Here is a 16,123-nt window from a genome sequence, read left to right on the forward strand (position 1 = left end):
GCAGTTCTAAGAGGTAAATTTATAGCCTTAAGTGCCTATATTAAGAAATTAGAAAGGTCGCAAGTAAACGACCTAATGCTTCGCCTTAAAGCCTTGGAAAAAGAAGAACAAGGCAAACCAAAAAGTAGTAGACGGGAAGAAATAATAAAGATTAGGGCAGAAATTAATGAAATAGAAACAAAAAGAACAATCCAAAGAATTAATGAAACAAAGAGTTGGTTCTTTGAAAGGATAAACAAGATTGATAAACCCATAGCAAATCTGACCAAAAGAAAGAGAGAAGAGACACAAATTAATAAAATCAGAGATGAACAAGGTAACATCACAACAGATTCCAGAGAAATTCAAAAAATTATAGGGACATACTATAAAAGCATATACTCCACAAAGTATGAAAATCTGAAAGAAATGGATGATTTCCTTGATCTATATGACCTACCTAAATTAAATCAAAATGAGATTAATCACTTAAATAGACCTATAACAAACATGGAGACCCGAGCAGTTATCAATAATCTCCCAACTACAAAAAGCCCAGGCCCGGATGGATTCACTGCTGAATTTTACCAGACCTTTAAGGAAGAGCTAACACCATTGCTTCTTAAGCTTTTCCAGGAAATAGAAAAAGAAGGAATCCTACCAAACTCCTTCTATGAGGCCAGCATCACCCTGATACCAAAACCAGGCAAAGATAGAACAAAAAAAGAAAATTACAGACCAATCTCCCTCATGAACATAGATGCAAAAATTCTCAACAAAATATTGGCAAACAGAATACAAGAGTATATCAAAAAGATCATTCACCCTGACCAAGTAGGCTTTATCCCAGAGATGCAGGGATGGTTCAACATACGCAAATCTATAAATGTAATACATTACATAAATGGGTTGAAGGACAAAAATCACATGATCATCTCATTAGATGCAGAGAAAGCATTTGACAAAATCCAACATCCCTTCATGATAAAAGTCCTACAGAGACTGGGAATAGAAGGAACATATCTCAATATAATAAAGGCTATTTATGACAAGCCTACAGCCAACATATTACTAAATGGGGAAAAACTGGAAGCTTTTCCACTAAAATCAGGAACAAGACAAGGGTGTCCACTGTCTCCACTTCTATTTAATATAGTTTTGGAAGTCTTAGCCATAGCAATAAGGCAAGAGACACACATAAAAGGGATACAAATTGGAAAGGAAGAAATCAAGTTATCATTATTTGCAGATGACATGATTCTTTACATAAAGGACCCTAAAGACTCTACTAGCAAGCTGTTAGAGCTGATCAAATCCTACAGCAATGTAGCAGGATACAAAATAAATACACAGAAATCAGTAGCCTTCGTATATGCTAACAACAAACACACAGAGGATGAAATCAGAGAATCACTCCCATTCACAATTGCATCAAAAAAAATAAAATACCTTGGAATAAACCTAACTAAGGAAGTAAAGAATCTATACAATGAGAACTTTAAGACACTCAAGCGAGAAATTGCAGAAGACACTAGAAAGTGGAGAAACATCCCTTGTTCCTGGCTTGGAAGAATCAATATCGTGAAAATGGCAATCTTACCTAAAGCAATCTACACATTTAATGCAATCCCTATCAAAATTCCAAAGGCTTTCTTCATGGAAATAGAAAAAACAATCCAAAAATTCATTTGGAATCATAAAAAACCTCGAATATCTAAAATAATACTGAGCAACAAAAAAGAGGCTGGCGGTATCACCATACCTGATTTTAACCTATACTACAGAGCCATAGTAACAAAAACAGCATGGTACTGGCACAAAAACAGACATGTAGATCAGTGGAACAGAATAGAGGACCCAGATGTAAGCCCAAGTAGCTATAGCCACCTGATATTCGATAAAAATGCCAAAAATACTCATTGGAGAAGAGACAGCCTCTTCAGCAAATGGTGTTTTGAAAACTGGATAAATATCTGCAGAAGGATGAAAATAGATTCTTCTCTCTCGCCATGCACAAGAATTAAGTCCAAATGGATTAAAGACCTTAACATCAGACCGGAAACTTTGAAACTGCTAGAGGAAAAAGTAGGGGAAACCCTTCAACATATTGGTCTTGGCAAAGACTTTCTGAATACAACCCCAATTGCTCAGGCAATAAAACCACAGATTAACCACTGGGACCTAATGAAATTACAAAGATTTTGCACCGCAAAGGACACAGTGAAAAAAGCAAAGAGGCAACCTACAGAATGGGAAAAAATCTTCGCCAGCTATATATCTGATAGAGGATTAATATCTAGGATATACAAAGAACTCAAAAAGTTAACTAATAAGGAATCAAACAGGCCAATCAAAAAATGGGCTAAGGAGCTAAATAGAGAGTTCTCAAAGGAAGAAATACGAATGGCATATAAGCACCTAAAAAAATGTTCTACGTCACTAGTCATCAGGGAAATGCAGATTAAAACTACATTGAGATTCCATCTCACTCCTGTCAGATTGGCCACCATCATGAAAACAAATGATCATAAATGTTGGCGGGGATGTGGAAAAAAAGGAACCCTTCTGCACTGCTGGTGGGAATGCAATCTGGTCCAGCCATTGTGGAAAACAGTGTGGAGGTTCCTAAAGCAGCTAGAGATTGATCTACCATATGACCCAGCTATAGCACTCCTAGGCATATATCCAAAGGACTCATCTCATTTCCTTAGAAGTACATGCTCAACCATGTTTATTGCTGCTCAATTTATAATAGCTGGGAAATGGAACCAGCCTAGATGTCCCTCAACAGATGAGTGGATAATGAAGATGTGGTACATTTATACAATGGAGTTCTACTCAGCGGTAAAGAAAAATGAAGTTATGAAATTTGCAGAAAAATGGATGGACCTGGAAAGTATTATACTAAGTCAGGTAACCCAGGCCCAGAAAGCCAAGCGCCACATGTTCTCCCTCATATGGGGATCCTAGCTACAGATGACTGGGCTTCTGTGTGAGAATGAAAATACTTAGTAGCAGAGGCCAGTAAGTTGAAAAGGAGACATAAAGGGTGGAGAAAGGAAGGGAGGAGGATACTTAATAGGTTGATATTGTATATATGTAATTACAATGATTGTAATGGGGAGGTAATATGATTGAGAATGGAATTTCAAACGGGAAAGTGTGGGGGTGGGGAGGGAGGGAATTACCATGGGATATATTTTATAATCATGGAAAATGTTAATAAAAATTTAAAAAAAAAAAAAAAGATAAGCAATTTGAAGCTTTTAGCAGCCTCAGGGAGGAGAAGCCATAGAAAGCAACCAGGGAATACCGGGAGGCTCCAAGACAATGGTGCCATTTACTTGATTTCTTTCATGGCTAAAAAAGTTAATTACTAATAAATAAACTCAATCAAAATAAGAGAAAGCTTTTGTACTTCACTGGTAACTAGAAGGAATACTAAAGGACAACCGGAATGGGAGAAATATTTGTTAACCAGACACTTGATAAGCATCTAGTGCCCAGAATATGTAAATAATTACTACTACTCAATAACAGAAACACAAAGAATACCATTAAAATCAAATGGAACTATCTCAAAAACAGTAGAAATAAGTCTGGGCATGGTGGCACACACCTTTAATCCAGCACTAGAGAGGTGGAGGTAGGAGGATCACCAAGAGTGTGGGGCTACCCTAAGACTACATAGTGATTTCCAGGTCAGCCTGGGCTAGAGCAAGACCTTACCTCGAACAACCAAAAAGAAAAAAAAAAAGATAGAACTCTCATACAACCCAGCTATACTCTTGGGCATATGCTCCAAGGATGCCACACTCTACTATAGAGATATGTAATTATAGGAAAGGATGGAAGGATTGTGAAGGATTAAAATCTTCCTGATCTATCAGCCTTCACAGTAAATGCGAGGAACCTATGGTCTAACCCAAAGTCAGTGGAAGTAAGAGGCAGATTCAAACAGCACAACCTGCCACCTGCTCCCCACTCCCCCCAAAAAACAGTAGTTTTCAATTCTGAAAGCACTGCGCTCTTGGGGAGCCTGTTAACGCAAAGTTCCCTAGACATGCCCCCAAAGATTTATTCTGTGGCTTTGGGGTGCATTCCACGAATGTGCATTTTTTGCAGGTGCATATCATGGAACCAGACTTCCACGAACTCTGCTGTAAGGGAGACTGGAGCTGAATGCATCTGGGCTGCCCATAAAGTAACCTCTGTCCTAAAACAGAACAATGGATTCTGGACATCTTTCTTAAAGACAGACTAGATATTCTTCTAGTTTGGGAGCTGATAAAGTCAATTACAGGGTCTATTTGTAAGAAATGAGCTCATTCTATGAAGTGGACTAAATATAAAAGCTTAACTGTAGGGGAGATAGGAAAAATATTGCCATTCTGCTCTAGTGACAAGACCATAAAGATGGCTCAAAAGTTCTGGAAATAATTGGGATCTTGAGGAAACTAGCACTCCAAGCACTGTGGTCAGGAGCACAGTGAAAGGAATATAGTTTGCCCATGTGACAACTTGGGTGAGCTTAGGACATAGACATTTTACTGTGCAGACAATATCACAAGCTGCTCTTGGTTGAATGATATCTGCCAGCAATCTGAACTTGATTGTAATACTCCCCTACTCCTTTTATGAAGACAGCATAACCCTAACACCAAACAAGACAGACATGTAACAAGAAAACTATGGAACTATATCCCTGATGAACTTGGATGCAAAGATCCTGTACAAAATCCTTGCAAACCAAATTCAACAACACATCAAAATCATTATCCATCTTGATCAAGTAGGCTTCATCCCAGAGATGCAGGGATGGTTCAATACAGGGAAATCAGTCAAGGTAATAACACATACATAAACTTAACCATAAGAACCACATGATTATCTCAATTGATGCAGAGAAGGCCTTTGAGAAAAGACAATACCACTTCATTATCACATCACTGGAAAGAATAGCCATGGCAGGTTTATATCTCAACACAATAAAGGCTATATAGATTGGACTTCTGTGTAAGTAGGAAGAAAACTCAGTAGCAGAGGCTAGTGAGCTAGAAGGAGATATAAAGGCAACAGAAAGGAAGGCAGAGGTGAACTTAATAGGATGGTATTGTATATATGTAAGTAGAAGAATATATTAATCATGGTGAAAAGGCCAAAATGAGGTCAGGGGAAGAGATTGAGTAAAGGCAAGATGGGGGGAGGCTAATCAAAACCTAAGAGAATATAAATAAATCATATGGAAACCTACTTTTTTGGACAATGGAATACACAGGAGCCATAGATTGTTACTAGAAAATTTTCAGTGCCAGGGATCTTCCAGTGAGTTGTTGGCTGGGGAGGTCCCTGATGACCCCAGAACACTGCAGGCCATTGCCAAGGCCTTTGGTTTCCTACCAAGAATAGATGGTAAGACCCTATTGTTGAAGATTGCATGTACCTGGGCTATAAGATCACTGAGAAATCCTGCTGGAACTGAGTTGAAAACCTCCTTCCTGTAGACCACCTAACAGAAATCTGAAAAAAACCACATTGCATGCAGCTCAATGGGAGGGAGAGAAATCAACAGTGAAGATACTCCACAGTGGACACTGCAAGCCTGATATTTGGCCAAAGAGGCCAAATGATCCAGTGGGTTCAATAGTGGCATGTCTGCTTGGGGGAAAGCAACTGTCCTCTAATTTGACTGGAGGCCCGCTCCATGGGAGGGAATGCATCCTTGATACTGAAAACCTACAACAGGGGTAGTCATGAGCCCTAGGGGTATAACATCTCCTGCTGTCTGGATAAATGGATATATTATGCTCATCAAACTGCCCTGTATGCACTTCTCTTAATGTTCATATATATTATATGCTTCCATACATATATCCATATATTAATGCTACTGTCTTTTGCATTAGAAAACTTTCTGTTTTCAGATGGCAGTGACCTTGGGATGACTCAAAAGGCATCACAGTGCTGGGAAGAAGTGACAGAGGAGTGCTCAGCACTGCACTATCTCTATCACACCTTCCCAGGCTCAGGGTCCATTGCAGAAGAGATGGAAAGAATGAAAGAGCCAAAGGAACAGTAGGACTCCACACCCCTCAAGACACAAAATGGCCTGGATATCCATGACCTCACAGCACCTGACACTACCTACAAAGACCATTATAATAGGAGGAAAATATGATGACATCAAAATAAAAGAGAAGCTGATTGAGAGGAAGAGGGGATATGTTGGAGAGTGGAGTTTCAAAGGGGAAAGAGGGGAAGGGAATTACCATGAGATATTGTTTACAATCATAGACGTTGTTAATTATAAAAAATTAATTTTTTTTAAAAATTAAAATAAATAAAGCTTCCAAAGCCCAAATAATACTTGATGGAGAAAGACTCAAGGAGTTCCCACTGAGATCGGTAAAAAGGTGTGTCAACTCTAACCTCTGCTCATCAGCATAGTACAAGAAGTACTAGTCCAAGCAATAAGACAGGAGAAAGAAATAAAAGGGATTCAAATTGGGCAGGAAGAAGCCAAGTTAGCCTTATTTGCAGATGACATGACCTGATAGTCTCCATTTCAAAACTTCTAAAGGTAATAAATTCCTTCAGTAAAGTGGAATGATACAAAATCAATGCACAAAAAGCAGTAGATTTTCTATATACAAAGGATAAACATACAGAAAAAGATATCAGCAATGTTGTTCCATTTTCAATAGCAACAAAAAAGTTAAATACATTGGAATAATACTAACCAAGCATGTGAAAGACCTATACAATGAAAACATAAAAAAAAAAAAAACCTCATGAAAGAAATCAAGGAGGACATGAGAAGATAGAAGGACCTCCTGTGCTCCTGGATACGTAGAATTAATATTGTGAAAATGGTAATTCTACCAAAATCAATATACAGATTTAATGCAAAACCATTAAAAATACCAGCATCATTCTTCACAGAACCTGAAAATATCATCTCAAAATTCATATGGAATGGCAGCAGGCTTCAGATACCCAAACATATCCTCAGGAAAAGGAACACCTCTGGTTGAATCACCATAGCTGAAATCAAGGTATATTATAAAGCCATAGTGCCAAAAACAGCATGGTTTTGGAATAAAAACAGAAACAGACCAATGGAAAAAAAATTGAAGACACAGACCTTAGATCAAGTAACTACAGCTACTTGATCTTTGACAAAGGTGCCAATAATATAGACTGGGAAAAATAGAGCATCTTTAACAAATGGTGTTGGACAAATTGGATGACCATATGTAGAAAAATGAAATTAGATCCACTCATCTCCATGTACACAAAAATCAAGTCTAAATAGGTCAAAGACCTCAAACTCTTTAACCAGTGGAAGAAAAAATAGGAGGCATGATCCACAATATAGGACTGGGAAAGACTTCCTGAACTACATGAGCTACTGGGGGATAGTGGCCAACATTTGTTAGAGCAACTCAAAAACTAAGCTACTCAGAAGCAAAAGACCCAATGTGATGCTCACACAAGTGCAATAGTGGTGTACAGCCATGGTGTAATGAACTGATTTTGGATTGGCTAATGGATCTACTCAGTTGAAAGAAAACCATAACTGGAACTGGGAAACAAGTCAGAATCATATCCAGATAATGAGTTTGCTCTCCAGTATCAAGGTCCCACTAATCTTGGGGTATCAGAATGTCTACACCTTTAAATTCTCTCTAAATTAATAATGGTCATCCCATGTAACTGGTGCTATCTTCACTCTATGTTGGAGATTCTGCTTCTCTTTTTCAGATGGGAGCAAGACTTAAGGAGATAAATGACCCATTGCACTTCACCCTGGCCCCAGCTGAAACCATAGAGGAATTGGGGAAATGAGCAAGAGTGCTACTTTCTCAGTGAACCTGAAACCAGCACAAGGGTGAAGGAGATAGACACTGAGGACACTGAACTCCTACCAATGCAGAGATCCTTAGGCTCCCATGAACCCATCATTTCACTAGACTTAAAATGTACCCAACATGACTCAGAATTTTTCAAAAGAAGGGACTACAAGTTGAGACATTATGCGTGAGACATTATCCCCATGAGTGACTTCTTCTCCCAAAATGCATGACCCACAATCCCCATGTGGTTGATCTGCATCCTTAATGAGGAGGGCCTGAGAAGATATTGAAACTCCGACACTTTGCACCTGTCCACCACCATAATACTTCCTCCATTGTGTAGACCTCCACATTAGTTTCTGGTCCTCTTAGCTACCAGCCTTGTTTGTGCTTTCCTCTGTCTGTTCAGGTTGGCCTTCTGCTTCTTTTTATGATTTTCATTAGTCACTTGAGCTGCTTTGCCTCTTTTCATTTCAGGCACCTCCCCTTCTCAGCTCATCATTTCTCCTATGTACTATGTAGTCCCCCAAGCCCAGCTTCACTTGATTGATGGAACTTTGCTCATCAACACCCCCATTAGGTCACACTGTGCACTGGTGATGTCAGCTGTATTTCTGCTAGTGCAATACTTGGCTGGTAGTGACAGATAGGGTCTTGTTTTAGCTGCTTTTTCTTCTTTTGCCTGTCCTACTTTTGGACTTATATGCTTGAACATTCTACACTTGGCCACATTGTTTTATGTCCCAGTTGGCACTTTATAGGACTAAAGAAGAAATGGAGTGGTTTCTTCCTACACACCAATTATTATAACTGGTTATCAATGGATACAAGTGAAGTCTTAAGAAGAATAATATCAGACTGCACAGTCAAGTAGTCATGCCTGCCTCTGTGAAGATGTGTATAAGATCTTGCATTCTAAGAGATGACCACTTTTGGTGGGACAACAGTTTCTTTTTTTTTTTTTTTTTTTTTGTTTAGTATTGCTACATTGACTATAAATGCTTGGTAATATGTCTTTGCATCCTTTTACTAAACCTCAATGTTTTAGTAAAGAAACTATATTAAAACGAAATTGGTAAAGTGCTTGTCATGCAAGCATAAGGGCTTGAGTTTGGAGCCCTAGAACCCAAATATGTGCTAAGTGTGGCAGTGAATGTGTATAATCCAAGTGCTGGGGAGGTGGAGACAGGAGGATTCTTGGTGCTTGCTGGCTGGCTAGTTTAGCTGAATTGGTGAACTCTAGCTTCTGCCTCAAAAAATAAGGTGGACAGTGACTAAAGCAGGCACTTGATGTAGACTTCTGTTTTCTATATGCACATGCACAAATACAGGCACTTGCATGCATGCACACACACACACACTTGCATGAACACAATATACACATGAAAAAAGATATTAAAAATAAATACATTACATTTTACATTTATATTTGCCATACAAGCACTGGCAAATTGGTAACTGTAGGGATTGTGTCTTTCCTATATAGAGAACACAATATGCCAGTGTCTTCAGAAGAATCCATTCTGCAGCTGTAGCATAGGAATTGTACCAATCTTTCTAAGTTTCAGTTGGGAATAGTAGCTTCTAGGCTGAATAACATAGGAAAATCTGTTCCCTATCATTCAAAAGCTCATTTCCCTATGAATTTTGCTTTTTTTTTTTTTTTAACCATAACTTGTTCCTACTTCCTGGTCTCTGAGAACAAAATGTTGCCTTTGTCTTGAGGTGAAATGTGAATATACAAATCTTGGGAGCTAAACACAGAGCTGAATTCCCACTCTATGCATAAACTCAGGGCACTCCAATCCCACCAATGCTTGTTATACCATACAAACTTTCATTGTCACAAAGGAATTTTGAGTCAACTTACCTTGTAGTGGAAAAGAAACAGTCCACAGAACAGGCTGTACAAATCTGCAGTGAGCAGAGAAAGATTGACGGAGGTGGCACTGGTTTTCTTTATGACAACTGGCATAAAGCTGTAGAGACCAAACATGCAGGCACTGAAGCCCACATATAGTAGTCCTAGGGGGCAAAGAAAGGGAACATCAAGGCCTCCTCCAACATCTTCAGCATCCATACTGGAAGAAGGAAGGGAAGGGTGCACACCATCTGTAACTCACCATAGGAGGCTTTTCTTTCACCACATTAACTGCGACTTAATATTGGCACATTCATAGATGAAATATAAAGTAAAAAGTTAAAACTTATTTGTGGAAAATAAACTTTATGCTTCTTCCTCCATATCTGACATTTGCTTCTGTGGGAAGAACCTCATAGTGGAAATATTTAGAGACTTCTAAATTTTATTTCCAAGAGTGCTACAATTATTTTGCTGCCCACATGGTTTTAAACTTTTTAAAACTTCTTGGACTTTTTACTTCCAAAACAATAAAATGGTATGACATCATGTATTCATAATGATGAACAAAGTACATAGTTGTTGAAGAGATTATATATCAAAGAGAGCTAGAGTTGGAATACTAAGCTGGAATCCTAACTGTATATCTTTGCACAGAATACAACCTTGTTTTGAGCACAGGGGATCTATTATTATATTCAAAATTCCTAAATTATGTTCATCTCTACCTCCAAACACTGTGCCCTATTCTTATGTCATGGTAGAAAAGATATATATATTCCCTTGCTTCATCTATGTCTCTCTCTCTCTATGTGTGTGTGTGTGTACCACAATTATGCAGACACAATAATTGCATGAGTTTTGGATGGCCCATGGCAGAGGTTATAACTAGATCTAGGCTCTTTTTCCAGTACAACAGCCCCCTCTAGTGGGGTGGACATGCCCTCCATGCTGATAGAGAGGATTGCTGCTTGCCAGTTTCATTAAGACAGGAGACCTCATCTCAATGTGCATTCTGTCATAGCAGATGTTTTTAGATTTTCCATTAGAAAATTTAATTCTCTAAAAATAAATTTCCATGCACCTGAGTTTTACTCTACTTATAATTCATTTTCATTTTAACCAAGTAGAAAATGTAATAAATACTAGATAGTCTATGACTAACTCATGAAAAGACATAACAATTAAATTCAGTATTTCTTTTAATAATCTGTGATTAATTGAGTAGGAACAAAATTCACTTTAAAATTTTCCACTAAAAGTAGTCAATTTGAATAAAATATAGCCTGGAAACACGAGAACCTTGTCTATCTTCTTCCCCCTTTTTTTCGTCCCTCCTTCCCTTCATTACAAGCACATCACTGATTTAGATCATATAATGACTGGGCTTAGTTCCAGAATCCTAACCTACCTGGCACAATATAGGCAAATTCGGACCTGTTGGCTCTAGTCTTTTGCATTTCCTCATTTATTCAGCCATTTCACTGAGAGCTCACTTTGCCCTCAGCACTGTCATACTAACTAGGAAGCCCATGTAATAGTAAGAAGCTTTGCTCAATATTGGCTCCATGCAGGAAGAAAAGGGTTTCTTTCAGAGAAAGGGCTTAAGAAGCATACTGTGGTAGTTTAATTTAGGTGTCCCCCCATATACATAGGTTTTCTGAATGTAGGTTCCCAGCTGATGGAGATTTCAAAATTAATGCCTCCTGGAGGGAGTGTATGGTTGGGGGTGGGCTTATGGGTGTTATAGCCAGTTTCCTCATGCACACTGTCTTGTTGTTGTCTACCTTATATGGGCCAGGGGGTGATGTCCACCCTCTGCTCATGCCATCTTTTTCTCCTGCCTTCATGAAGCTTCCTCTCAAGCCCGTAAGCAAAATAAACCTCTTTCCCCCACAAGCTGCTCTTGGTTGGGTGATTTCTACCAGCAATGTGAACCTGACTGCAACAGTAAAGTGGTACCAAGGAATGGGATTGCTGCTAGACACCTGACTGTGTGGCTTTGGCCTTTTGGAGCTGATTTTCAAGAGGAATGTGAAAGGATTTGAAACCCTGGCCTAAGAGATGCCTTGCAGTGCTGTAAGTACAGCTTGATGGACTATTCTGGTCAGAGTTGAAAGATCTGAATGCAGTAAGAACTATGGACTGTGAAGTTTGGCTTGTTAGGGTGAGAAAGAGCTGTGCCTGGACTGGGCTAGCAGTTTGTGAGAAAAGCTTGCTGTTATGCCTGTGTTCTGAGAAGTTGTGCAGGGTTGCTTTGTGTAGAAATGAACTGGTATGAGCAGAGGGATATAGAACAGGGAAAAAAAAAAAAAAAAAAAAAAAAAACTTTGGGTGAACTGTTGGCCATTCAGCTGCAATTGCGAGATTACAACCTTTGAGATTGGGCCAGCTGACCTGTACTGGGGCAACAGGAAGAATGTAGACTCTTTTGAAGGGGCCTGAATGCTCAAGGAGTGTCCTGTTCTTCCAAGTCTGCTTTATTCCCCCCTGGATTAACAAATTGGCACCCTACCTTGTATTGTGGAGCATAAGAAATGCAGGAGAGAGTGATTGAGTTTGCAACATGGTATTGTGTTTTGAAAATGACAATGGGCAGTGTGAAGAAGGTTGCTGGATGCCTGCATAGAGACCCCATGGGGCCATGAGGATGAACCGTGGATTGCAGTGGAGACCCAGTGGAGATGCCGGGACCACAAGATGGCCGCTAAGGAAAGATGCCGCCCGGATGAAGTTTTCCAGGACTGTGAGTAGCCAAGGTGGAGGGGTGGAATTGGAATACCAGAGAATGTTGCTGGTTAGAACTATCAGACTTGGAGATTTGAGGATGGCTTGAGTTGTTGGACTTGGAGCTACAGAATTTGGTATTTGGCCTGTTTAAATCATGTATTGCTTGAGTTTTCTTTGATATGCCCAATGTTGTCTTTTGCAGTGTGAATGTTTATTCTGTGTCATTATGGTTATTTTTTGGTATTATGGCTCAGTTTAAAGATCTTGGACTATGGGGATGTATGAGCATCATTGGAATTGATAAAAACTATAGGGAATTTTAAAGTTGGATGAATGCATTGCACTTTATATAACACATGGTTATCAGTTTATGGGGGCTACGGGTGGAATGTGGTGGTTTGATTCAGGTGTCTCCCATAAACTTAGGTGTTCTGAATGCTAGGTTCCCAGCTGATGGAGACTGGGAATCAATGCCTCCTGGAGGGAGTGTATTGTTGGGGGCAGGCTTATGGATGTAATAGCCAGTTTCCCCATACCAGTGTTTGGCAGACCTCCTGTTGCTATTGTCTACCTTATATGGACCAGGGGGTGATATCCATCCCCTGCTCATGCCATCATTTCCCCCTGCCATCATGGAGCTTCCCTTAAAGCCTATGAGCCAAAATAACCCTCTTTTTTTTCCCACAAGCTGATCTTGGTTGGGTGATTTCTACCAGCAATGCAAAGCTGACTGCAACAGATGCCATGTAAGGCTGCTTTGTCAGGTAGCATTTACCACAAATACTTCAGGTCTAAATGGAGGTCAGAGGACATAAGAATATTCTGGGCAGAGAAATCTATATGCCAAATATGTGTAAGGAGAAAGGTCACATGGATTATTTTAGGATCTTACAGAGACCACAGTGGCTGAATGGTCATAAGAAGAATGAGGGAGGAAAATGAGGGAGGGGATGGATTATGCCAGACTCTGTATATATTGGAAAAATACATATCTTTTTCTATTTGAAATAGGAAGGCACTAAACAGCTTGTAGTGGGGTCCTAACATGATGTGATCTACCAAAAAATAAAAAAATAATAAAAAAATCAGCAACCACAATATTAAAAAGCTGGGAATAATGTTTCACTCTTGGAATCCTAGCCTGTATGAGACTGAGACTAGAAGATTAGTGAATTTAGGAAGAGCTTGAGCTAAATTTCTAAGCAGGAGACCCTGTCTCAAAAAAAAAAAAAAAAAAAAAAAAAACAGAAAGAAAGAAAGTGAGCCTGGAATGGTAGCACACACCCTTAATCCCAGAACTTGGAAGGCAGAGATAGACAGATTACTGAGTTCAAGGCCAGCCTGAGACTACACAGTGAATTCCAGGTCAGCCAGCCTAGAGAAAGACCCTACCTTGAGAAACAACAACAACAAAAAGTAAGTGAAAAAAATCCCTCCATGCTATAAGCCTCTGACAACTGATCCCCACCTAGTACATTCCTTTTTCTTATGACACATGATTGCACATCAGCTCACACATGTTTACACAGCCATTAACAATAAGTGGGAAAAGGGAGCATTTAATTTATTAGATTTCTGGCTGTGAGTCTAATGTGCCTGCTCCCAGGGAGGACACTTTAGCTGTATTAAGTCATACATTTTACTTGAGTTTATTGATTAGATAATCACAACATGTCTTTTTGTTCAGTAGAATAAAAAAAGGATAAAGCAAGCATAACTATTATCTTTTTGCTTTTAATTACTCTGTATTTTTAAATTGGTCCACATTGTAGGAAAATAATAATCTGTTTTTTAAAAATTTCATCAAATCCAGAAAATGCAAAGCACTTACTTCCCAACTTACCACATAGGGGAACTCTTTCTGTATTGATAAGGGAATAACATGAGTTGCTCCAGAGATGGTGAGGTGGTTTGATCCAGGTATCCCCCATAAACTTAGGTATCCTAAATGCTAGTCTCCCCAGCTGATAGCAATTGGAAATCAAGGCCTCATGGAGACAGTGTATTTTTGGGGCAGGCTTATGGGTATTTTAGCCAGTTTCCCCATGCCAGTGTTTGGCATGCTCTCCTTTTTGTGTTGTGCAACTAATGTTGGCCAGGAGATGATGTCCAACCTCTGCTCACGCCATTGTTTTTCCCTGCCATCATGTAGCATCCCCTTGAATCTGTAAACCAAAATAACCCCCCCCTTTTTTTCCCCAAATCTGCTCTTGGTAGGGTGGTTTCTGCCAGCAATGTGAATCTAACTACAATAGTAAAGTGGTACTGAGGAGTGGGATTGCTGCTAGACATCTGACTGTGTGGTTTGGCCTTTGAGAGCTGATTTTCAAGAGGAATGTGGAAGGAGTTGAAACCTTTGCCTAAGAGATGCTTTGAAGTGCTGTAAGTAGAGCTTGATGGACTATTCTGGTCACAGCTGAAAGATCTGAATGCAGTAAGAACTATGAACTGTGAGGTTTGGCTTGTGAGGGTAAGAGATTTGCCTGGACTGGGTTAGAAGCAACTTGTGGGAGAGGCTTGCTGTTATGCCTGTGTCCTGAGACACAGGCAGGGTTGCTTTGTGTAGAAACAGACTGATGTGAGAGTGGGATATGGCACAGAAATGAAATCTTTTGGCTGAATCTGCTGCCTGTTCAGCTGTAATTGCATGAGAGATTACAACCATTGAGAATGGGCCAACTGACCAGCATTGTAACAACAGAACACAGTCTTTTGAAGGGGTCTGAATGCTCAAGGAGTGTGAGCTCTTCAAAGAATGCTTCATTCCCCCCCCCAGATTAACTAATTGTCACCCCACCTAGCATTATGGAGTGTAGGAAATGTAGGAAAGAGAGGGTCATTGAATTTGAAACATGGTCTTGTGCTTTGGAAATGGCCATGGGCAGCCTGCATGGAGACCCAATGGAGCCATAAGGATGGACTGTGGGTTGCAGTGGAGACCCAGTGGAAATTCTGGGACCATGAGAGGCTGCTAAAGAGAGCTACTGGTCCCATTTGAACCTTTCCAGGACTGTGAGTAGCCTTGCTGGAGGGGAGGAATTGGAACTCCAGAGACTGTTGCTAGTTGCTAGTAGGACTTGGAGACTTGTCACTGACTAGAGTTGTTGGACTTGGAACTACAGAGTTTGATGTTTTCCCTGTTTAAATTTTATATTGGTTGAATATTTCTTTGCTATACCCAGTGCCAGCTTTTGCAATATGAGTGTTTATTCTGTGTCATTATGGGTTGTTTTTTGGTTTATTTTTGGTATTATGGCTCAGTTTAAAGATCTTGGACTATGGGAATGGTTTTGAACAACATTAGGATTGATAAGAACTATGGGAACTTTTAAAGTTGGATGAATGCATTGTATTTTATATCATGGATGGTTATCAGCTTATGGGGGCCAGGGACAGAATGTAGTAGTTTGATTCAGGTATCCCCCATAAACTTAGGTATTCTGAATGCTAGTCTCCCCAGATGATTACATGTGGAAATTAAAGCCACCTGGAGACAGTATTTTGTGGAGTAGGCTTACGAGTGTTATAGCCAGTTTCCAGTGGTTGGCATGCTCTCCTGTTCCTGTTGTTTACCTGATATTGATCAAGGGATGATGTCCAGCTTCTGCTCATGCCATAATTTTCCCTTGCCATCATGGAGCCTCCCCTCAAGTCTATAAACCAAAATAAACCATGTTTTTCCCAAAATCTGGTCTTG

General features: G+C 39.7%; 1 protein-coding gene across 3 annotated transcripts in view; it reads right to left on the minus strand.

The window, feature by feature from the left end:
* Positions 1 to 16,123, minus strand: part of Slc35f1 (solute carrier family 35 member F1) — a 550,909-nt gene that overhangs the window by 38,248 nt on the left and 496,538 nt on the right. For all 3 annotated transcript variants that reach the window (XM_004651243.2, XM_045158979.1, XM_045158978.1), the window contains one exon: positions 9,706 to 9,860. In XM_004651243.2, coding sequence (XP_004651300.1) covers positions 9,706 to 9,860 — 155 coding nt within the window. The remainder of the gene's footprint in view (positions 1 to 9,705; positions 9,861 to 16,123) is intronic.

This window comes from Jaculus jaculus, chromosome 9 (genome assembly GCF_020740685.1).
Source record: "Jaculus jaculus isolate mJacJac1 chromosome 9, mJacJac1.mat.Y.cur, whole genome shotgun sequence".
Taxonomy (NCBI): Eukaryota; Metazoa; Chordata; class Mammalia; order Rodentia; family Dipodidae; genus Jaculus; species Jaculus jaculus.